At 35.2% G+C, this 26,141-nt stretch overlaps 1 protein-coding gene and 1 long non-coding RNA gene across 3 annotated transcripts in view; one reads left to right on the top strand and one right to left on the bottom strand.

Moving 5' to 3' along the window:
* Window positions 1-26,141, top strand: part of TRDN (triadin) — a 284,355-nt gene that overhangs the window by 145,407 nt on the left and 112,807 nt on the right. For both annotated transcript variants that reach the window (XM_058430587.1, XM_032158166.2), the window contains one exon: window positions 19,966-20,043. In XM_058430587.1, coding sequence (XP_058286570.1) covers window positions 19,966-20,043 — 78 coding nt within the window. The remainder of the gene's footprint in view (window positions 1-19,965; window positions 20,044-26,141) is intronic.
* LOC116471642 (uncharacterized) overlaps window positions 13,207-26,141 on the bottom strand; it is a 34,957-nt gene continuing 22,022 nt past the window's right edge. The window contains exons 2-3 of the long non-coding RNA XR_004248833.1: window positions 16,032-16,146; window positions 13,207-15,325 (exon numbers count right to left, since the gene is read on the bottom strand). This is a non-coding gene — a long non-coding RNA (uncharacterized LOC116471642). The remainder of the gene's footprint in view (window positions 15,326-16,031; window positions 16,147-26,141) is intronic.

Below are 26,141 nucleotides of genomic sequence, written 5' to 3'. Positions count from 1 at the left end.
GCCTCAGCCTTGCGAGTAGCTGGGACTACAGGTGCATGCCGCCATGCCCAGCTAATTTTTTTTATTTTTAGTAGAGACGGGATTTCACCATGTTGGCCAGGATGGCCTTGATCTCTTGACCTCGTGATCCACCCACCTCAGCCTCTCAAAGTGCTGGGATTACAGGTGTGAGCCACTGTGCCCGGCCAAGTTTTCATTTTTGTATTTACAAACATAGGTTACAATAATACATTCAATTATTTTTAAATTCACATTGTCCATTTCTTTTGGATGCCTGCCTTTCTTTAGCATTTGTGCACTTAGAAACCACAGATTTTGGCGCATGAATTTTATAAAGAAAGAGTACTGTGACATGCTCTTTTAGCAAAATGAAATGGCTCAGGTTCTTGTCACAAAATATAACAGGATAAAGTCCTTCCTGTTAAAGGGCTAACTAGATGAGAATACAGTAGTGTCCTCTTATCCATGATTTTGCTATTTGCAGTTTCAGTAACCCACAGTCAACCACAGTCTGAAAATATCAAATGGAAAATTCCTGAAATAAACAACTCACAAGTTTTAAACTGGACACCATTCTGAGTAGCATGTCATGTTATCACACTCTATTCCATCAAGTATGTGAATCATCCCTTTGTCCAGTGTATCCACGCTCTCTAAGCTACTTGTCTGTGAGACACTTATTAGCTATCTCAGTTTTCAGATCAAGAAAACACAGTATACATAGAATTCAGCATTATTCATTGTACCAGGTGTACACTGGATATCTTGGAATACATTTTTTATGGATAAGAGGGAACTACTATGGTATATTTCCGTTTTTCTCTTTGAAATGCGTTGTTCACTCGATTCTATAGTTTAAGAAAATTCACTGTCTTATGAAGACTCATAGTCTGAGATTTCACTTGTATAATCAATTTCAATTTTACCCTAATCATTAGAGTCTAGCTTACTGCTCTCTGTCTTTGCATTCATCTTCTGATTCATTTAATAATTTTGAAATATCTTCCTCTGTCACTTTCTTCTATTTGCAGTTATGGATGGAAAAAATAATTCTGAATTATAAACTGTGTTCAGTGAAACAAAGTAGGCTATAAAAGTGGTGTCTCAAAAAAAAAAAAAGGTGTCTCCAGGCTTCTTTTATAGCCTCTTGAATGATGACATAATCTTCAGTCAATACTATAAACAATCATAGTGATGATGGCATAATAATGATATATTTTACAGTTGCATCATCTTTCTAGGCAATTTCATCATTATTCTGCTTCCTTATTGTTTTAGTTTTAAGCATTGTTAGAAACAATTGATGAGTAATGATGAAACAGTTCCCATGTTGATGAAATAGAAAATGCTTAATATAAGAAAAAACACATCATGAAGTTTCCATAAAGTGCCTTAAATGTTTAAAATTGTCCAATGCTGTCACATGGTAATTACAAGATATAATGAGTTTTATTCTGTTTAAGAAATAGGTAAATTTCCTTTTGTTTCTTGGAAGACCTATAAGAAAACAAATAAGTCAAGAAATATTAATTTTTATAAACAGAACTGCTTAACAAAAGAAACTAAAAAAACTCTGATTGGCTCCAGTGGACCCTGGTAGTGTAATGAGAACCAATGGGAAAAATATAAACTCGGTGGTCACACAAGCCAAGATTTAAATCCTTCACTAGTGTTTTTTGTGTTTTTTGAATCTTAGTTTATTTATAAGATTTATTACTTAAGATTGTTTAAATGATTAAATGATATATGTACATGTTCTCCCAAATCCCTTTTTTGCTTTCTCTTTTATTATGAATATTTATTGCAAAAGAAAATAGTACTCGTAGTGTGAAAGACCAAAGAAGATGGTATGGAAGACATAAAAATTGAAATAGACCTTGAGATATTGGTAGGATATGTCTATGTGAAATTGAGAATAAAAATATACAAGGCTGAGGTGATAATATCAAAGCACAGAATCACAAAATGTTAAGTGCTTTCTGTGAGTACCAGTTGCTAAATATTTACTCTCCACCAGGCTATGGAAATCTTATATAATCCTAATACAACCTTAGAAGGAGTATATTATCATTCATGTTTTATAGATGAAAGAATTGAGACACAAAGAGCTTAAGTGGTTTGTCCAGGTGGCACAGAGTAGCAGACAGGAGATTCAAATCCAAGACTGCCGAATTCCACAGTCTTCAGTATTATCTTTATACCAAATCTATCTGTTTCCCAGACATAGACAGGAAATTGCAAACGAGGTCACTTTGGTTAGTACTCAGGGAATCTAGAAAAAAAAAAAAAAAACAAGATTGGAAATGTTATACAAGATGGTTTGGAGAGAATGAAATTAAAAAGATCAACCAGGAAAAGTCCAACGAAAGGAAATAAAGCCTGATCGTAGAATATGGGATGGAGAAAATTAAGATAATTTTACAGCTATCACAGACATAGAGTCATGAGATTTATAGATATCAGAAGATAGGAAAGTAAAAGACTATTTAGAAGCTGTTGGTCTGTAAAAAATAAAAGGATACCTTAAGTAGGGAGTATAGGAAGAGAGTGGGGTCAATGCTCACTGGACTGGACAGGGCTGGGAGAAGTGGGAGACTTTGAACTCACCACATACTCTTCAAGCCACAGATGGTATCTAGTTGCAAAAGGGAAGTATGTGAAGATTCTAGTCCAAATATCATTTGTTTAGCATCTGCCAAATACCAAGGGTCATTACCATTTTTTGCATACTTATCTCATTAATTCTCATAGCAAACTGTGACATCTATATAGTGCAATGATAATTCACAACACTTCTAACTGAAGTAAGCAGCTAGATAATCACGTGTGGAGTTTTGGAGAAAGGTCAGAGGTGGAGAAGGGGTCATTAGGAGAGTGAGAAAAATAAGTCAGAGTACAAATATTAAATATCTTCTGCATGCTCAGCAGTCCCAGGCTTGGCATAGTAGAGGATATAAGAATACTAAAAGATGATCCCTGACTGGAGCAAGTGAAATGAGTAATTATTTAAAAGAGAAAAAATAAATAATAGAATAAGTTTAGACTTAGGCATTAGATTGTATAATAATAAATCTAAATGTTTTAAGATTCAGAGGAGAAACATCTGTGATTCCTGCTGTCAAAAAAGATGGAGTGGATCTAGAACTTGAAAGATGGATAATATTAGACTAAGTGCTGAGGAATATATTGAGATTGCTTTGTTTGTATGTGAATGAAAGAAAATGAATGCGAACATTACAGAGCATGTGAAATTGATGTGTTTATAAGACAATGAGGCTATCAGACTGAAAAGAGGATACACTAAAATTGGCAAATGTCAGACAATAATAAGTGGTATATATTTTGATGACAGATTATAGAACACTTGGTCAATCAGAAAGAGGTGGTATTTGGCATAAAGGGAAGTCTTTGAAGGATTTTAAGCAGAACAATGAAGGAAAGCAGCATTTCATGAAGCATGATGGGTAGTAGTCTGTTTATGGGATCGGAAATGAGAAAAAAATTGTAGAATATGGCCGAAACTGGTGTGTCTAAAGCATAGGTTTGAAGGAAGGAAGGGTAAACTTTAGGAAGCCATTATTCATGGGTGGTGATGAGCACTACGTGTCACTTAAGAAATTAATGTTGCAACTCAAAATTCTACAAAGTATCTTGACAATTTAATTTCACATATGTGGTGGATACTTAAATGAGATCTAAACTTAAAGGAGGACCAACAGTGACATGTGCATGACTATCCACTAAAAATATAATGCAGTAAGGAAGCTGCTAGAACTTGACCTGTTTATAACCTGAAATGGAGCAATATATCTTCCTTTCCTCCTTTGGCTGAGTCCTATTGTTTTGTATTTCTGGTCAAAGTGCATTTACAGCACATGGCTCTCTGAGTGTTGACTCTTCTTTACTACTTGAGCACATATATAATGACTATTACAAGTAGAATTTTGATAACTAGAGAAAAATATTTTTTCAGAACAACATCAACAAATAACATATCAGACTCATTTTGCCCATAGTAGCCATCTGATGTCTCCTAGCCTTTGTTCTACTATCTACTGTATAACATAAATAATAATATTACATAATGTGTAATGTTATGAGGATCATATGGACAAATTCTGTAGTCCCTGTAGAATTTAGACAAATGTAGTTTGTCTTCTGAATTCTAGGAACAGTACTAGTAAGTTCCTAGCAGTTGTAGATATAGCAGTAAACAAAATATGTATGGTACCTGCCCTCATGAAGGCAAGGTACAATTTATGTAGAACTTATTGCTAGCCATCAAGCATACATAAACATCCAGAAAAAAATTATTACTATTAAAGTAGAGGAATGATTAATATGATTAATGCCTACAGTTGTAGATCTGCTTATATTTTTGATAAGGTTATATAATTGGCCCTATTAAATATGATAAAAATAAAATGCTCTATTTGGTTTATACAAACTTGAAATGTGATTCCGTGAGACAGAACATTATTCCAAGTGCTTCAGGTAATGTTTACAACATTAACTCTTTTAGTTGAAGGATCAATGGGAATACAATAAAAGTGTCTTATTACAATTGAATTAAAATTATCAGCTAAATGGCAACTTCTATAGTATAATGAATTTATTGAATAAGACTGCAAAAATAGATTGGTATCTTTACACAGAGGAAATATTCTAGATCTCCAAATTGAGAGAAAATACCCGATAGGCCTATCATCAATCTCACTATTCAACAGTGGTTAAAAAAAAAAAAAGAAGTTATACCAAGAGAACCCAAAACCCAAGATGTTCTAAGACGTTTAGATATACAACATTTTTCTAAGAGTAAAATCTTTCAGAAAATATGTTTGGGTCTATTTCATTTATTGTAATTTAATTCATCTTATGCCTCTGTTGGAACTGCACTTGTATGCCCTTTAAATTTAATAACGGAAGATTTTGACTATTTATCAGACTCACTACAGTCTGAATGGAGCCTCTTCTCAATTTACTATGTATGAAAGCCCAGGTCCTTGGATTCCTCAGTTACCTGATAACAAAACCACTAGTGATACAACATTCACAGAATGAACTGCACAAAGATTTCAGGAGCAAATAAAAGAGAAAATGGTTGAAGCCGTGGAATAAGTAGGAGAGAAAAGAATTAAATAGAGTAACTAGTGTCATAAAAGGAATTAATTATATAAGAAAAAATTCAAATAAACATGGGCAAGTTACTTAACTTTCTGAACCTCTTTCCTCATCTATAAAATGAGATAACTTTATAGGGTTAATGTAAATTTTAAACGATCATATATATACACATAAAATACTCTTGACTATAATAACCGTGATAAGCATTATTTAAGTGTTTGGTGGGGATGGTGGTTCCCATTTACAGCAGAATTGTGATTTTCTACCCATTTCTTATAGCTTTCTGATTTAATTTCCATGTAGCATTATTATTCTCTCCCTAGAACGTCTTTTTCTGCTGCTTATATATACCTTCAATAAATATTTATCTTTAAATCTCCACTGCCTCATACCTTGCCAGAAACCTGATATGTTTGTTGAATTAAGTTCAGGGTGTAGCATATTTATTTCAATGAGAAAAAAATTTGATGATCATCCCAGAGCAGCCCTTTTTATTCATCTGTAGAAATAATCTTGTTATTTTAAAAGATGACAGGTTTCTAAACATTGCAAATAGACCTGTGTGAAGATTTCTTAAAGGAGTTATTGGTTGTATCTCTAGAGACAGAAGCTCAGAATTAACAAAGACAGGTTTGCTGCGTGCATGAGTAGACTACAGGCAGCATACAGAATTAGGCTACAATGAGAGAAGAAATGAGAGCGAGCCTAGGCTTAATTATGGAAGCACACAGTTCCTGGACTTGCCATACCCTCATGAGAGTTGCTTTCTGATTATATGAAGTCTATGGAAGCTATTCAGGATAAATGTATCAGATTGTCATATTTGTCGAAATCAATCCATTAAACATTCTAGTCACTATAACTGGAATGCACACAGAAATAGATCCATGTACTTCTGAGTGGAGGTTTCCTCTAAAGCTGTTACCACTCTCTCAGTCAGTTTCATTGTAATAAAATGCTTCAGGTTTTTGAGAAGGCTAGTGAATAAGACTACCTTGCCCTTAATACAGTGTTCATATTACTTTACATCCTCTGTGTCCAGAAAAGAAAACAAAGTGAAGGCTTAAGCTTTTTCATTTTTCTTGCAATTTTAGAATTTTGTCTCCTAGTCTTGTGAAAGAGGAGGCAGGTTCGATAGGTATATCTTTGCTTTGAGAGAACTTTCCTTAAAGTGGCTTTTTTAGTCTAGCCTTGTCACTATTAATGGCATGGACTTGCTGTCAGACAAGAATAAATTCCTTCTCAGGTAACCCACTGGGACTATTAAAAGCATGCTCTAAAATAGTGATGAAAATGAAGAAATAATACAGAGTAATTTGAATTGCTGCATGAGAAACAAGGAAAATTAAGGTTTAATCAAAGAATTATTGAAATAATTGTGTTATTTATTAATGCACCATGTATTTTAATAATCATATCTGTTAGTTTATATGCACAAGTGAAGATTGAAAAAGAACTCTAGAAAATTACATGAATATACTCTTCCAATGCTGTTCTAAGGTTCATTTGTGTGGCCTAGTGGATAAAAAATAGAGAATAGGACTCTTTCTAACCATTTCCATAAATGCATAGTTCTTATCCCTTTTCTTAAGCAGGACTTATTTTTAAATATGGAAATAATAAATAAGCCCATACCTATTTTGATGTAAATAATTGGCTATTTTCGGAGAGAGCTATTTGATAAACAAGTATCTCTTTTCTATAGTTTTTTTTTTTTTTCTGTAGAGGATGCTTTTGTGTTTGCAAAAGATTAAGACAAAAATGAATTTTGCAATATTAACATTAACGTTACTGATTGTAGCATTGATGATTATACTGATTGTACTGATTATAGACTATTCAACCCGTTGCTCAATAGTTTTTAGTCAATTCTATGACTTTTATTGTAACTTAGTATATTTCCTATTTTGGTTTCTAAAGTATCATACATTAAGACATAATAATATGTTATTCTTGCATAGCACTAATAATTGTTCCACAATTGAAAGACAGTATATTTTCCTATTTACATCCTCATCAACATCTGAGTTGCTATGCTCAAAGTTGTTCTATTAATCAATCTCTCAGCAGTTATTGAATCTCTAGTATGTACTTAATGCTAGCAGTCATAACAAGAGTTTCAAACCAGAAGGAGATAACAATCCAGTCAGATATTATGAATAAAACAATGAATAATATAATGCAGCTGTGGGAGAAAAATAGAAGAAGGTGCTAATTAAGCACTAAATCATATGATGCAGATTATATTCTCTATAAAATTCCAGAGAGAGGGCCACAGTGGTTTAGAACAGGCTTTATCAAGGCATGTTTTATCAATGCTTATCTTCAGCTTTATTGTGGTTGTTATTATTAATTGCTTGCAATGAGTTTAGTATTGTTTCCTATTTATTTGGCCATTTTTTTCATCCCAAATAGGGGAGGAAGTGGTAATAAAATTAGATGTAGTTTTAAAAAATTAATAATACTGGCTGGGCGCAGTGGCTCACGTCTGTAATCTCAGCACCTTGGGAAGACAAGGCGGGTGGATCACAAGGTCAGGAGATCGAGACCATCCTGGCTAAGAAGGTGAAACCCCGTCTCTACTAAAAATACAAAAAATTAGCCGGGTGTGGTGGCACACACCTGTAGTCCCAGCTACTAGGGAGGCTGAGGCAGGAGAATGGCGTGAACCTGGGAGGCGGAGCTTGTAGTGAGCCGAGATCACGCCACTTCACTCCAGTCTGGGCGACAGGGCGAGACTCGGTCTCATAATAATAATAATAATAATAATAATAATAATAATAATAATAATAAATGAGAAATCAATCCAGGGTAAAAACTGAACAAAACATTGCACCATATAGATGTGATCTATACCACTGTGTTCTCTTCCAAATTAGACCATTCATACTTGTGTCTGTCCTTATTCACACGTGATTATTGATATTCTGTTTTACAAATGCCCACTGCCCTATTTGATTCTGTATTTCTGCTTTGTGATTAACATGCTGCTTTCCTGAGGAAAAAAGTGTCACCTATAAACCAATTTCTATTGTAACCATCCACAGTGTTTGGGTAATGAGCTCTTGTTTAGTAGAGAAGACTTGTTTGCACAATTCCAATTCCAATTTCTTATAGGAAGTGAGTGAAAATAGATATGAAAAAAGTACAATATTGTCATATTGAAACTCCCTGTTAGAAACAAATTGATGATTTAATATTTGCTTATATATTGGTTGCATTAAGATGTAAACCTTTTCCATTTTCTATAATTCATGACAATGTTTACATTAATAATGATTTTCTCCCAGAGGAATATTATTTTTATGTGATTATAAATAGCCTCTTGGCAGACACTGGATAAGTAGTGTGTACTTCTTTAAATGACAACATAGTATCAATTATACACAATATAAAGCAGGAAGAGAGATTGGATGACTTCCAAATGTGTCATTCAAGTGAGAATGTATTTGTGAATTTAATTGTTGTGTTAAGCCTATTAAATAACAATTATTAACATGCTTCCATTTTATCCTCTATCTACTAAATATTTCAGTTTATGTTACATGCCTGTAGTTGAAAATGTGTGAAGTTTTATTATCTTTATTAAAGCACCCTGTAGAAAATTTTCTGCTAAAGTAAAACCTCAAGTTCTTTTTTCTCCTTCTGAGGTAAACTCCAAAACCAGAAGATTTCTTTTTAATTGGCTGTATAGCTCTGCTTTACGCTTTTCATGTCTCTTTGAATTTCTTGTGAACATAGAATATTTGAATGTGTAGGAGCCAAAAAATAGAAAAAACGAAAGACATTTTCCCACAGGTGGAAACAAAGGGGAAGGGAGGTATTACAGTTGCAACATTACTTCCTTTTGCCAAATACCGAGTAGTAGGGAAATAGTTTAGCAGGGTGATTAAAAAGTGCCAAATTGATTTTATTTCCTAGGAATTAGATCTCTATATAACAGAGAAGCAACACTTTGTCACATGCCATGTGATAGCTTTAAAAATTATCCCCTTGCATTTAAGGATAATGAGAAAGGAAATTTACAAACAGCCTGGCCAAGAATGCTAAGTGTAATTGGAGGAAAACTCAGGTAGTTCTCAAGATACTATTTTGCATCTACTCTTTAAGGATTTTTGAAGTTTTGGAGATTGTTTGTCATAGATGATCATGATGACAACATGAGGACGATAAAAGTAGATGTAACACGTGTGGTACTGAGTGCTAATGGTATGCCAGGTACTGTGCTAAATTCTAGGTATGGATCATCTTATGTATTTCTCACAAAGCCCTGTGAGGTGGGTTATAACCTCTTCAACCCAGAAATTAGGAAATTGAACCAGGGGAAATTATATAATTTTCTCAAATGGCTATATATTTTCTCCAGGACTTAGGGAAAATTACAAACGTGTTTTCAAAAACAGAGGGTCCCTGCCACTTAGGTTTTTTTTTTTTCCTTTTTCTTCACTCTGTTTCCTAAGTACTATAATTTAAGACAAATGTATAATCACGTTTTCCCTATAATTTAAATATGACATACACACCTAAACCTTGTCAATATAATTGATGAAGAAAGCAGATAATTGGCTAATAACTTTTAGCTGCCTTTGTTGGGTTGGTGAGTGAAAGGAATCTGGCATAGAAACCACAAGCAGAGTTGTCTGTGATCTCATACTTGACAGCACAAATGGTTTATCACCAAAATTGTTGAGAGAGTCTTGGATATGGTTTACTTTTAAATTTCGTGAGTATCCATTAAGCTGACTGTAAGGCCTGATAAAATATCATCCAGTTCCATGATTAGATTTTTAAGTGTAAATTGTATTCTTAATGGTTAGAGTGACAGCAAATTGAGATGAAAGAGAACACAGAGTAAATTTATCTCTGGAGTTGTTGGTGGGTCTTAAGGTTGTCTAAAATAAAAACAACAGATTCTAGGAGTCTGGGAATTGATTTAGCAATCAACTATGCCAGCTGCTCTCTGTCAATAACCTTTTTAGTAGAATCCTAAAGTCAAACAACCAGCAAAGATAGGAGACAGGAGGCATTATTTATTTTCTATGTTTAGGTAGTTTACAAAAATGTCAAGCCTCCTATCTCTTGAGAAGCAAATTTGTTACTCTATTTATAAATTATTTTAATACATTTTGTAAATGTAATGATTTTACCTCTAGGAACCATTTTTCCTCTTACTTCTTCACCTTTCTGGTTTGCCACTCACATTCCCAAAAATCAATAATTAAATGTGACTCGATTTTCAGTCTTTTAGTGAGTCACTAATACATGTTGGATCTCTGGAAAGTAATACTGAATATAAAACCTAAACTATTACATTTTAACTTGAGAGGCTATGACATATTCAATGTACCCATATTCAGGAATATGCATTGTGAAAACTTGGTTGGTAAACAACAGCCTTATGAGAACTGATATATCTTGTGTATTCATAGCAGGGATCGATTAAATTAAATGAATAAAGTTATTATTTATTTATTAGTGAGTCAGTATGTTAACATGCGAGAGGGGAAGGGCATGCCGAGGGATATAAAGGAAGCCTGAGATTTTAGCTTGAAGTTTTACTTAAAGTTTTGTGTTTTTTCTTGAAAGTCATTCTTTTTTTTTTTTTTTTTGGAAATGAAGTGTCACTCTGTTGCAAAAGTCATTCATTTTTAATGATATTTTAATAATATTTAATTATGGACCTAAACAATTTATACATAAATCTAATATTTTAAATATTTGCCATGAAGAAAAATAGATTTCTAATGAAATGAATTATATTTATTATATAGCCACTCCTACCATTCAACACCTCAGAGAATAGGCATTTCTATTTTGATAAAAAATGTTAAATATTTTTGACATTGAAAAAAGATATCCAGAAACTTGAGTTCATTATAACTTTGAATATTGTGTTATCATAACTGATGGTTGAAAACATGTGTTCTTTGTATTTTAAGTTATCCTCAAATAAAACAAAAGTTAAAATGCCCATCAATAATATCTTCCTACTGTAATATGGAATATTACATTTAAATTGTTTTCTTTATTATTCTAAAATTATATAAACTAGAATTCTAAAACATTATGTGGCAATATAATATCTATCTGTAATTAATTGAAATTGTTTTGCACTTTTCTAAAATTTTATCTTATGTTTTGTTCATTCCCTGTCCGCTATGCTCTTTTGAAAATGCCTGCAAATGCAAGCTCAAACACAGGATACTGTTGTATAAGAGCACTGCACTGGGACTCCACATACTTGGGTCCTAGTTGTAAGTCAGTTGGATGAATTTGGCAAGTCATCCATCTTGTTTGGGTTTCAATGTTCTCAGTGAACTCTAAGGGATCTGCTGGCACTAAAACACTCTTCAAATTTCATATGTGAGTGCAGAATTCATTAGGCTGAAAGATACCACAATAGATAATTGACATAGTCTTTCCACTTGCGGGGAGTTATAGATATTCAGAATATATTACAAGTGCTATATGTTAGTAGAGCTGCTTAAATAATGAAGCTATCTTTCTTAATCTTGAAGCTTTAGTTCACCTTTTCCCACTAATCATGGAAAATGTATAACTTTCTTTGGAAGATTAGTGTTCTACTCATAAACTAGTAAACTTCCCCCAGAAAGAAAGTAAATACTTTGGTCTAGAACTATAAATGATTGGGGAAAAAAACCACAAATGTATAAGTTAAAGTTTCATTATATATCTTTGGTGCTATTTCACATTTTACCAAGTGCTCTAAAAATACTATAATTCAGTCTGTTCACATTAAAACACTCCAGAAGCAGTAAAACAGTGACATTTAGCAATATACATTTGTTTACTCCCTCATTTAAGCAATAATTTTCACTTTTAATAATGCTGTTTCCTTTACTAAATATATATTGCCTAATATAGTCCATATTTTGGCTTTAAGTTGTTTATTGTCTACCGAGGATTTAAAAAAAAAAAAAACTTGTAAATAAACAAATGTATTGAAAACCACAGAAGCAGAGGATAAAGTATACACTGGGTCCTCTGAGAGCATGAAGTGCTGTCAGGGGAATGGGTAGAGGGGAGTCCAGGAAGGGCTGAAAGAGCTAAGCTTTGAGGATTGACTGAAATTAGCCAAGTTCTAGGCAGTTTTATCACTGAAAATTTGAAATCCCATGTATTGAACATTTCACTGGATGATTCCATGGCAAGTTAGGACATTGCATGCTGGGTACATTAAATAGATTTGTTATTTTTAATTGAGACTTTAATCCATCCACTTTGCCTCATTAATCTCTTTCCCTATCAGCTTTGGTCTTTGTACTAAAATAAAAACACAATTCATATTTACCTATTTACCTATATGTTCTGTCTTCACCATCTCCCCTTTTCCTTACCTATATGCAAATATGATTTTCTGTGGAGTTGAAAGAAATATTGTTCAGATAACTAAAAGAAATTATTTTTAAAAAATGAAGACTTAGTAATTCTGAAAGTTTAAAAAATATCCCAGTTGATACTCTATCTAGAACTGCAGAAATTGGTCAGCTAATATGGAGATTGGTCTTTAAGTACTGGGCCTCTTCTATGGGATATATCAAGTCCATTCAATGTCTAAGCTTAAACAGAAAATGACCATGTAAAAAATGTATGATTTTTCTTTACCTTAGGAAGTGAATACCTATAGATTTGTCAATGGTTATGAGTCATTTATGGTAACAGGTAAAATAATTGGCATTTATCTTGACTGTCCAAATAGTTGATTAAATAGGAAAATAAAATGGAGTTAAAAAATTTAATCTTATATTAGGTTTGTTCTCAATACATGACCTTTGTTAGACTATTTATCCTTCCAGAGACTATTTTTTGTGTATCCTAAAAATTAGGGTGTTAGAATGGCTGATTTCAAAAGTCTTTTACATTCTTAAACTCTATGATTCTATGCATCTATTTTTGTTATACCCCAAACATCAGGTATTCTGTCATAGACAGGGTACAAGGATAAATGGAGCAATGATATGATCTGAATTTATCATATTTCCTTTCTTTAGTTGGCCATTCCATGGAAAATTATTTCCACTTCATAAATTGGAGATGAGAAAGAAAAAAACACTAATATTACCTTTATCATTTTTAATCAAAAGAATGCATGAAATATGTATTTGGCTGCTATTCTTGCTTTCCATCAAAGTGAATACGCAAATATGTAATAACACATGGAAATATATTAGGGAAGCTTTTAATCAGGAAGCAAAGAAACCGTTCCAGTAGAAACATTTTGGCCTGGAGGATGTCCTTTGATCTAAGAAGTTTAAGCTGTTGGTGTTTTAAACACCTTATAGTAGGGTCACATAGCCAATTTATGTTAAATAATTCATTTGCTTAAAACTTTCCTAAAATTGTGAAAAAAAAAACCCTTGAGAGTTAATTAACAATAAAATGTATTATTGGGATAACCAAATAAGTCATCTCTGGCTTCTTCACTGGTGATCTTCTATACAAGTACTCCAGCAAAGTGAAAACTATATAATACAAGAGGCAATAAAGACTAAGCAAATGAGTTCATAACTTGCTGGGTGAATGGAAAATTTACTGCCCTTATTATGTCACTGTACTTGTTTGTTCCCAGATATTCAAGTCAAATTATAAAAGTCACCATCCTTGATGTATTTTTCTCACTTGCCACATCAAATTCATTAAGTCTTATTAGGTCTACTTTAAAACGTACTGTGAATTTATCCACTTCTCTACAACTTCTAATTTTCATTGACCATACATTTAAGATCACTACCCATTACTCCGAAAGGCATTCCTTATAACATTTCCCTGATAAATTTTTATAGGGTACTCAATTCCTTTTTACTTATTTAGTTGCTATTTTTTTGTCTCTGCCCTCTCCATGAATTAGGGGATTTTTTTCTATATTGTTCACTGCTGTAACTCCATGTCCTAGAAAAGGGTCTGTTACTGAGTAGGCACTCAATAAGTATTTCTTGCATGAATGAATGAGTTTACACTGCTCCTATGTAGTTCAAGCCAGCTTGGGTTATTTCAATAGTCTCCAGTTGATCTCCAGATAAAGCTCATATCCTTTTCTTTACAACATTACTTTTGTTCACACAGCAGCCAATGATCTTTTAAAATCCTATCATGCTAAAGCCCTTCAAAGGCTTACCATTGCCCTTAGGACAAATCCAAAGTCACATGAGCAGCCTAAAATGTTGTACGTGTGTTCATGTGATTTGCACAAAACTCCATATAGTTTAGTAGGGTCCTGCTCTTCCTTTACTATCCAGTTTAGCATAGTCTCTTTCTCCAGTCATTCTCTGCCTCACCACTCTATGCTTGCCATTCATTTATGAAATCTGAAATATTGTCTTGCTTTTGTATCTCCCATCTCCTTCCATCACTAATGTAAGCTCCATGATACGGCCCTATCTTCACCATTGTCCCTCAGTAATTTCATTTGTACTATTATCTCCACAAACACTCACAACATCCCAGCGAACACAGATGTTATTATTCTTATTTTACCTTGAAACCAAAGACCTAAGTTAGGTGATAATTGCCCATTTCCTGTCTGTCCCCTCACAAGACTAAGTCTCTTCAAGGCACTTTTACATATCTTGTCCATCATATACATTATTGTATCCTCAGAGGAAGTCCTATATATGTTGTATGTTAATGACTCAAGAAATACATACTAATAAAAGAAGAGAAAAAAGAAAACAATACACACTAAAAGATTTAATAAATAAAAGAATAAGGGTATGGACTAGACACCTGAAATCCCAGTCCCTAGACCTGTGCAACATACCATATCCAGAACAAAAGGCTTAGCATCATAAATTTTAAAAGTGCCTCTCTAATATTAAAGATGAACCTTTGTTGTTAAGCCTTTGCCACTAACTGAAAGAGCAAATTATTAGTTGTAGAAAATTGAGAGACTGAAAAAGTACTGAGCTCATACTGTTCTGGAACAGAACAAGGCAGAAGTTGTAGTGCTGAGAACGTTTTTGTTTTCTTTCTTTCTTCCTTCCTTATTTTCTCATCGAATCTCTGTCTCTCTATGCATCTGCCTTCTCTGTCTGTGTTTTCCATTCTCTGCCTTTCTCTCTTGTTCTCTGGCTCTGGCTCTGGCTCACTGGCTCTGTCTTTGTTTTTCCATCCAGGCCTCTTTCACACTGCTGTATCTTTCTTTGTATAGGACTTTATGGTTGCCCTTGGGGTTGAGAAGCCCCTGGAAGGAAGAAAAGAAATGCAAAGCACAGTGGTGACATTTAGCAATACACAAATGAAAGGTATAAGGATGTCTTTTTGAAGTAAAAACATCCTGTGCCTGCCAACCTCATACAAACTCCTGAACTTCTCCAGATTATTCCCAGTTGGAGAGGTCTTTGTTTAATAGGCAAATTTGAACATCTCTGATTATTATATGAGTGTCAATTCAATTATTTTTAATAGATGGGGTTGGGAAAGGGAGGAGTAGTTAGCACCCCATATCTCTAGGGTCTCCTCTTTCCATCTCTAAGTGGTCCAAAAGTACAAGGCAGAAGCAAGTGATAGTAAGGAAGCATGAAGGTCAAGGTGTCCCTATTAACACACAACCTTAGCACAATCACATGTCTCAGCCTAAAATATAAAACCATCTTTTCATTTAATTTTAGTATTTGTTAAATTCCAAACTTTCAAAATATTCCACATCTTACAAAAGTGGTCTAGGAAACTTATACCAATACATAAGTAATATTATTGCTTTAATAAACTTGACTATCATTTCCTTATTAAACTCACATCTTCTCACTTTACTTTTAGTCATAGATTTACAAATGCCTTCTATGAACCTGAAAGAACAAATTGACACAGGAATTTGTAATGATTTCATATATTGTGTGTTTTTAATGTAAATAAATTTTAACTCAATGGTTACTTGGAGGTCCTCATACCTTTCCAGTCCCAGGATTTATTGCCATTCATTGTTTGCAGGATTGGGGTCCTTCCAAAATGTTCAGAGTTCTCTGGATGTAACTCTCTGTACTTCCAGGAAAATCCAATGAGGGTCTATGACATAAAATCTCTATTAGGTGTTAGAGAAAAAAAAAAGCCTTAACATTTGTTACAAGATAGAGGGAGTAGGCTTCAGTTGTTCAGAAATGGTTTTCAATCAGGGAATCTAATTCATAAAGAAACTAGATAGATTAAACTTTAGTGTAGTGAATTGCTTTTTTCCATCATGCAATCAGAATTCAGCTCATAGCCTCCTACCTTGACAAGATTTTGAGTAATCTCATTCATCATTTCTAGCAAAGTAAACATCAGTAACTTAGATCATTAGAATGAATGCACACTGTACACTAGCCCCAAAAGAATTTGACTAAATCAAAAACAACCAAACTGACTTGTATGGAAAAGAACTCAGAACAATAAAATATTAGCAATTTGCCAACCTACCATTCAGGTATTATGGAAATAAGCCAGCCCAAATCACTCAAGGAACAGAAATGAAGCCAACTTACTGTGTTTGAATGTCAGAGGGATTTTCAGGTAATAGCTTGTAAAATGAAGGGCACCTTTAGAGTTCGAATGTAAATTTCAACAGCCTAAATCTTTCCTTCACAGAGTAACAATCTTCAGGAATTCCAAAACAATATATTCCTAATAAAATTATAAGCCTCTTTTCTGCAAATGAATTCTGCTATTTCTGTCATGTTCAATTTTCTTTGTTTTTGTTTTCTTCAAAAGTCAGCTTCAAATCTTCTTGTGAAATTAGATGGGATTTAAATTGTAAATACATTATCGGAAAAAGAATTAATATTTTGAGTATCTGCCATGCACTGGGTGCTTCATCACTTAATCTCTATAACACCCCTACAACTATCCACATTTTATAAACACCTTAACTGAAGCTTGGAGATGTTATGAGATTTTCAAATGTACACAGCTTCTAAGTGACAGATCTGAAGGTATCACTTAACACCCATGTGACTCCTAAGCATGCAGTCTTTATACTAAACAACTCTGATTTTGTTGTAGAGCTGTATTATAAATATAATATTACATTTAATATAATTCATTATGTATTATTGTATATGTTATATAATGTATTCATTCACCTAGCAAAATGATTTGTGATTTCAATAAGATTCTCTGACATTACTTATTATATGAGTCAGGACCAAAGTCGTGTGTCATGTTCAAGTATGACCCATCTGATTTGTTTTGGTGCACCCTAACACAACAAAAACTTGTCCTGAGTTAGTAATTCCCTGCCAGGGCTAGTATCACTGTCACCATGGAGACAGGCGGCCAGCTGCCTTCTCCTTTCTTTTTTAAATTTTTTTTGATTGTGGTCCTACTTTCCCATTGTACCCATTGTGTCCACTGCCTTACAACCATGCCATCAGCCATGTTAGAAAGCAGAATAAAAAGAGCATTATAGTTGTGGAGAATTTCTGATATCAACTGCATATTGCACTTTATGCTGCGGAAGCACCAGTTTGTGTGTTTTAATAAATATATATATTTTGGCATCCAGGCTTTTTTTTTTTTTAAATTTACCACATACCTTCCACCTGGAATCCCTCCGTCTTCCCCATCCTTCCTTACCTGGCAGGCTCCTTTTAGGCTGTTAACTGACTCTCTTTCAAGACTCTTTCTGCAGTATATCCTTTGTCTATATGATTTTCCTTCAACACACTATCATATAATGATCTGTCTAGAGGTCTGTTTCAGCCAGTATGTTGGGAACTTCTTGAAGGCAGGGTTGGGGTTTAGTAATTCTTCAGTGCTAGTATATAATAAGTATGCAATAAAGTTGTTTTAAATAAAATAATAACTTTATATTTCCTTCAGATAAATCTAAATATATGTAATAGTGTAAATTATGTGAAATTTCCAGGGAAATAATTTTATATATTGTATAATAAGTTCCTCAATAACTCAACAAGACTATAAAAGACTATAATTATACACCCACTACTATTCACCGAGGTATATGACAGGGTAGAAAGCAGCTTAGACTCAACAGGCACCATTCTATGAAGATATCGATCTATCTTCGTATTTAGAAACAATTGATGTATATTTATGGACACTTGTATTTTAAAAGTTTGGTCATTTAACTGATTCCTTCTTTGTCCTTGTAGCTTATTTTCAAAGCTACAAAATACCACCCTGCCTTAGAATTATTTTTTCAAGAATGGCCCTCAAACAAGGTTGAGGAATAGATCTTTCCAAGTATATATCCCTTTGACCCACTGAGAAAGTAGAAACTTAGAGTAGAGGCTTCACTCCTCTGTCCCTCGTCAGCTATAGTCATGGACTCCTGATAGATGACCCTTCTGTTAGGCTTAGGCAATCTGAGAGGAACTTTAAGAACTGCAACTTGGGAACCTGCATTGAAATCCAATTCCACTTATTAGGAGCTGAGAAGCCTAAACTCCAGTTAACCTCAGTTTTAAAAACTATAAAATGAGACTAATATGCACATCCTAAAGAGCTTGTGAAGATTAAATGACTTAATACAGAAAAACCATTTGGATCATTCTTGGCGCACAGTAAACACTATATAAATGTTAGCTAGGGAAAGATAATGTGGATCAACCTTCTCTTTAGTGTTCCCAGCCTTATTTTTTTATTTGCTAACTAAAAAATAAACTTCCATGTTATATTATATTTAAGTCAATCTTTACTTCCATAAGGAAAGAAATTAACAATATTATAAATGGATATTTTTCTAGGCATATGGCCTGTAAGTTATGAAACAGTATGTTTGGCTTCTATACATACTTAAACATGCTCAGTAATCAACCTGTATGGGTGTAACAACTACAAGAACCATATATGATGAACAGAGCTCCATGTGGCATGAGGGCCTAGGCCTGAAATGTGGTGTTTGTGCAACTCTAATTACCTTGCTTGCTAAACCATATTACACCATAGATAACTAATTTTGGTGAATTCTAAAAAAGGAAAACTTTCAGTAAGCAGGCAGGTCTGCTGACATTTGATAATATCTAGTTGTCAGTGAGATTTTAGAAGGTACACATGCCCATGTTGCATGTTGATTTCTGGATAAAAAACACAGCAGAAGTTTATGGAATGAAAAGTAGTGATAAAATGTTTTGCAAGCAATTTATATGGGATCATATGATAGCTAATGTTGAGAGTTCGTGGCCTGGATGGTATTGGTTAATTAAAGAAATCACTCGGGAGAAAGAAGTACTTGGAAATGATTGTTGGGTTTTTTTCTTTATCTCTCTCTCTCTCTTTTTTTTTTTTTTTTTGGCAGTTCGTAATAAGCTCAGAGACTTGAGAGAAGATTTCAAGATTCTATAAAACAGGATATATTTTCTCTTTGGCTCATTATTTACTTAACTACAGGTCATTTATTATGGCAGGAAAAAATGTATCTGTTCAATATCAAAAGGCCTATGAATTTCAACCTTCTTTATTGCTCATATTATATCATTTGAGAATTTTTAGTTAAATGGAAAAAAATAATGATTAATTTTATATTAAGATTCCCCCTCAGCTTCTGAGACTTTCTTTTCCATAATTTAGTGTGTATATTAAAAATAAATTGCTTAATTTGAGTACATGTACATTTTCCATTAATGAAGCCCAGTAGATATATTTAACATTGCATATCCATCTATGGAAAATAATATATTCAGAAATGGCTCTGAAGATAACTGAATCTGCGAAGGTATCTTCTTAAAGATCTCACTTAATAATAGCTTTCTTTTTGCGTAATAATATGATTTATACTTGGCTTGGTATTATGAATTATGCATGTAGGGGACAGATCTAGCTTTTTAGTTGTGGATATCAGATTTGTTAATACTTTTTTTTTCCAATGCCTGCTTCTACATTGTATAGGACAAAGCCCAGCCATTCCACCTCCATTACCGACAGAACAAGCTTCCAGACCCACTCCGGCATCACCTACCCTTGAAGGCAAGTACTTTTTTTTTCTTAAAGATCTCTATTGTATGGGGGGAGGGGGGAGGGACAGCATTAGGAGATATACCTAATGCTAAATGACGAGTTAATGGGTGCAGGAAATCAACATGGCACATGGATACATATGTAACAAACCTGCACATTGTGCACATGTACCCTAAAACCTAAAGTATAATAAAAAAAAAAAAAGATCTCTATTGTAGATAAAATAGAATGTAGAGGAACAACAACAACAAGAATAGTCACAAAGCAACAGCAAAATCCAATATTTTCTTAAATACTTTTAGTTTGTCTAAACTATAATTTACTTTTCCTAAAATTGCAATTTGCTTCTTTTAGAAAACCAAAAACATCCCCTTAAGATTCTGTATTAGTGACCCTCAGCTTCCAGAAGGATGCCCACTCTAGCACTTTGGGAATCAAGCAAAAAAATATAGGGACAAATAGATAAGACTATGCCTTGCAACTCTTGCAGTTTTACCACAACTCTGAAGAGGCTGGTGCCAGAGTTGCTGGGTTTGAATCTGAGCTCCACCTTTTCCTAGCTTTGTAAATTTGGAAAGTTATTTAAATTAACTCTTTATGAGTTTTGCCATCTCTAAGATGATATAAGCAGAGCACTGATCTCCTAGCGTTATTGTGAGGATTGAAATATATATATACACACACACTCACACACACACAAATACTGTTTTATGTATATGTATAGTTTATAAGCACTATATACAACTGGTGGTTAATACTACTAATAATTCTTGAAAATATGATGTCTCAAGATCAGCATTGTAATAAATTTTGCTGGAACTTTAAAGTCATTTCTTTGAGTCTTCATTCATTTCTTAAACTTTTATTAAATCCCAAACATGAGATCATTTCAGATATTGTCCAAAATACTGGAGATTCAGAGATGAATAGAAAACAGTTCCTTCTCTGTCAAGACTCAATTTGCCGACATAAAGCACCAGTAATTAAAGCTAAAGCATCATTAATTTTTTACAAGAGTACAAACGGAGGTCTTCCTCAGATCACAGCCACCCTAGAAAGGGGTAGAAACCCCTAGCTCAGTCCCACATTGGAAAGGATCTTCTGTGTGCATTGTGGACACTCCAGCCTGCTTGTTCAAGATCTTCCCACTCAGCTCAACAACTGCCCATTGGCTTTGGCCATCCCTTGAGACTAAGTGATGACACTCATGAGGATTCATCCAGGAAGAGGTTACGATCGTATATCACTTACCTAGAGAGTAAACAAGTGATTTAGAAACAACCAGTCCAAAAATAAAAAAAAAAGAAAGAAAATAGACCAAAAAAATCAGAATTACATTTCTTTTGGCATTTGGACTATAATAGTTCATATGACTTAAGAGAATTTGACACAAAACCGACTATCTCACTCGCCAAAATGTTCATTGTACAAGACAACACCTATAAATAATAGCATTGCCTTAATTTTTCATGGGATTCTAATTCTGTTGTTGTTTCCAGATGGACATAAAACAAGGAATTCAGATTTCCCAACTTGAGGGAGACTTCGATAGTCCGATTATTCAAGTGTTTGATGCCAAGTTATCTCCTAGCAGAGGCTCATAAAACACCAAGTAGCAAATATTTTGCTTAGCAATCTGTCACTTGGAAAAGGATGTGTCATTTGTTAAGTAGGATGCTTAGGTTCTGTTATTGTATTTATTTATTTATTTTTTCTTGAGACGGAGTCTCTCTCTGCTGCCCAGGCTGGAGTGCAGTGGCACCATCTCGGCTCACTGCAAGCTCCGCCTCCCAGGTTCACGCCATTCTCCTGCCTCAGCCTCCCGAGTAGCTGGGTCTGCAGGTGCCCACCACCATGCCTGGCTAATTTTTTGTATTTTTAGTAGAGACAGGGTTTCACCTTGTTAGCCAGGATGGTCTCAATCTCCTGACCTCGTGATCCACCCGCCTCGGCCTCCCAAAGTGCTGGGATTACAGGTGTGAGCTCCTGTTATTGTATTTAAAGAGCAATGTAATTTGACATTTCATCCCAGAACCTAGTAATAGGCTGTGATGAATAAAATAACAAGGTTTGAGGATCACAAGCCTTTGTCAGTGTCTTCTCTGAAAGCTGGAAGGCTGCTAACCCTGAGCAGCTCGGGGAGTCTATATTATCAGGCAATGCTGAGATCATGGGCTTTGTCAGGGCTTGCAGATGTGCTGCCTATGACTTCATTAACATAATTGATTAGGAGCTAGGACATATTTAGTATTAATCAGGCTGTTTTTAGTGAGGCTGATTATGCCAGTCCTCTTGATGCACTATTTTAGTCTGGAACTTCCTTAGAACCAAGTTGCAAAAAGAAAAAAAAAAAAAGGCTTTAAGTAAAAAGGAGGAACTTTCATGTGGCACTAAAGTATGCTATTATATTTGAGGAATACAATTATAACAGGTCAAAATGTAGGAGAATGTACATATTTCAATTTTAATGTTTTTTAAAAGTAGAGCTCATGTAGAGACTAGATTATTAAATTTGTTCACAGGAGACTAGAAACAAATAAAACTTCATTAGTAGAAATCTAAAACAAATGTGGCTCTCTTTATGGGTAAAAGAATACTACAAATCTGTAAAGCCAATACTACACATCTTTAAAGCCCATAAAAGCTTTCTTTGTGCTTTCATAGCACTTAAGAAACAAAACTTCCACAGTACTTAGTTTGTTCTGGGAAGTATCTGTGCACTTCTTATCTCAGTCCACTTATTTAGTGCCTTGAAATTGGTCTTGCCTTTCTTGGATTTCTGTGTTGTCCCCACATTGCATGCTTTCTCTGCCATAATGAAGTTTTTATTACTTTGAATTTTTTGATACAAAGGGACTAATTATATATTAAATCATTTATTTCCTTTGACTCTTATTTTATGTTTTAGAATTTGTTTGGCCAGCAAAAATTGGCTACAATAGGTTTTGAAAAGATCTTATAAAATAACCACTTCACATCATCATTCTGCTCATTGTTGTCAATTTGTATTTAATTATGGATATAACTGAAACTAATTTAAAATGAACCTAATGTAAATATAATATTAATTCTCATCTTTTAAACAATTTTGAATTCCCATGTCTATTGGGAGCTCTTACTAGGGCTGAAATGCCTACAAGTTCAAAGGATACTGTAGTTATCCATTTCTTTCACAAATGGGGCTGACTCGTGAGTTTTTTCCTCAAATCAAATAGTATGTTATACTATTAACTTTATAGGTGATTTTAGCTCTTAGCATGAAAGGTCCTTTATCATCAAATGTTTTTCAGCATTCCTGCTAACCTCTTACCCGGAGAACTGTATTTCTCAGAATCCTCAGTTGTTAAACAGAACAACTTCAGGCAATGTTGCCCACCCTCTTCCCAATTACCAAGGAAGGCAGAAAAGCTGTTTCATAAAATCCTTGTATAAGCAAAATCACCATATATGATTCCATTCATCTTTAATCAACAATACCAGATAATTTCTTTCCCACTACTTTCACCCACATGTAATTGAGAGGTGACAGCATGCTGGCAGTCCTCACAGCCCTGGCTCGCTCTTCGTGCCGCCTCTGCCTGGGCTCCCACTTTGGTGGCACTTGAGGAGCCCTTCAGCCCACGCTGCACTGTGGGGGCCCCCTTCTGGGCTGGCCAAGGCGGGAGCCGGCTCCCTCAGCCTGCAGGGAGCGTGTAGGGAGAGGCGCGAGCGGGAGCCGGGGCTGCGCGCGGCGCTTGGCTGGAGTTCCGGGTGGGCGTGGGCTTGGCGGGCCCCCCGACTCGGAGCAGCCGGCCGGCCCTGCCAGCCCTGGGCAGTGAGGGGCTTAGCACCCAGGCCAGTGGCTGCGGAGGGTGTATTGGGTCCCCCAGCAGTGCCGACCCACCGGCGCTGCGCTTGATTTCTCACCGGACCTTAGCTGCCTTCCCGCGGGGCAGGGCTCGGGACCTGCAGCCCGCCATGCCTGAGCCTCCCACCCCCTCCATGGGCTCCTGTGCAGCCCGAGCCTCCCCGACAAGCGCCACCCCCTGCTCCACAGCGCCCAGTCCCATCAACAACCCAAGGGTTGGGGAGTGCAAGCACGGGACTGGCGGTTAGCTCCACCTGCAGCCCCAGTGCAGGATCCACTGGGTGAAGCCAGCTGGGCTCCTGAGTCTGGTGGAGATGTGGAGAACCTTTATGTCTAGCTCAGGTTTGTGGATGCACCAATCGACACTCTGTGTCTGGCTGCTCTGGTGGGGCCTTGCAGAACCTTTGTGTCCATACTCTTTATCTAACTGATCTGAGGGGGCCGTGGAGGACTTTTATGTCTAGCTCAGGGATGGTAAACGCACCAATCAGCGCCCTGTCAAAACAGACCACTCGGCTCTACCAATCAGTAGGACGTGGGTGGGGCCAGATAAGAGAATAAAAGCAGGCTGCCGGAACCAGCAGCGGCAACTTCCTTCCGGTCCCGTTTCACACTGTGGAAACTTTGTTCTTTTGCTCTTTGCAATAAATCTTGCTACTGCTCACTCTTTGGGTCCACACTGCTTTTATGAGCTGTAACGCTCACCACGAAGGTCTGCAGCTTCACTCCTGAAGCCAGCGAGACCACGAGGAGGAATGAACAACTCCAGACGCGCCGCCTTAAGAACTGTAACACCGCAAAGGTCTGCAGCCGCACTCCTGAAGCCAGCGAGACCACCAGCCCACCGGGAGGAACGAAACAACTCCAGACATGCCGCCTTAAGAACTGTAACACTCACCGCGAAGGTCTGCAGCTTCACTCCTGAGCCAGCAAGACCAGGAACCCACCAGAAGGAAGAAACTCCGAACACATCCGAACATCAGAAGGAACAAACTCCAGACGCGCCACATTTAGAACTGTAACACTGGTGAGTCCGCAGCTTCATTCTTGAAGTCAGTGAGAACAAGAACCCACCAATTCCGGACACATAATTATTGGGCATTTAGTATAAAATTACCAGGACTCCTCTGTTGTGGCAAAGATGTGGAAAGAAGAAGTTAAGTTATACTTAAATTACTTTTAATATTTCATTAAATAGCTGCAATTTACATGAATGAAGTCGAATAGAGAAAGGTAAATTACTATCAAGTACCCTATATCGTTGAATAAATATATAATAGTACTTAGTCTTGCAATTATAAATAATATTATAAATGCTAACACTTGTATGTGAACAAGAGAACTCTAGAGAGAAGACCAGAGTCCTGTCCAATCTCAACTTTGATACTAATGAGTTGTATGGTCTTTGACAAATCAGTTGACTTCTTAGGACCTCAATTTCTTCACCTATGAACCAAACTTAGTCTCTAAAGTCCCTCTATGCTTTTATACCCAAAGATTTAACACCTGTATTTTTCAGGCTGGTAGATTGGTAATAAACTGCCAGAAGAACAGAGTGAACCCTACATAGCTTTGCCTAGTGGTTAAATAGCAACTGTAGATATGATAGAGATGTTAAACTTGTTGGGACAATGGATAATACTATGAAGCATTATTTACTGAAACACAAAAATAAGTTACATAAATCATAAAGGCTGTAAAAGTTAGGAGGAAGATGAGATATAAATGAGGCAAGGTTGTCAAGTGAAACTGCAAGTCTTTCATTGAGCCATAAAGAGTAAGTTAGTTGAATTTGTATAGATACAGAGGAGAAAGGAATATTATATAAAATTTATTATAAGATAATTTTTTACCATAGGATGCATCTGAAGACAATATTCTACAGGAGCTAGTAAGGTTTTATTTACAATTCTATTAAACCAAGAACTTTATTACCTTAGCTCCTCAGTAAGATATATCCTGAGAAGTAAAAAAATAAAATAATAAAATAGAAATTTGGCCTCAATTTTTATTTCATTAACTCTGACACAATAGATTTTATTGAACTTCAGGTCAATATAATTTGCTTTGTTTTGTGGAGAAATAAAGTCATATCTTTTAGAGACTATTTAGATTTTTAATAGGATTGCCCTTTAGTTACCAATTATGATAAAATATATAAACCAAACTACTTTTACCACCTATTTAACTTAAAGAGTTGCTAATAACAATATAGCACATTTTCTAGCACAGTTAGATACTCAACCATTGGTTGCTGTTA

This window comes from Hylobates moloch, unplaced genomic scaffold (genome assembly GCF_009828535.3).
Source record: "Hylobates moloch isolate HMO894 unplaced genomic scaffold, HMol_V3 SCAFFOLD_2, whole genome shotgun sequence".
NCBI classification, from domain to species: Eukaryota; Metazoa; Chordata; class Mammalia; order Primates; family Hylobatidae; genus Hylobates; species Hylobates moloch.
This window is presented reverse-complemented; position numbering and strand designations above follow the sequence as displayed.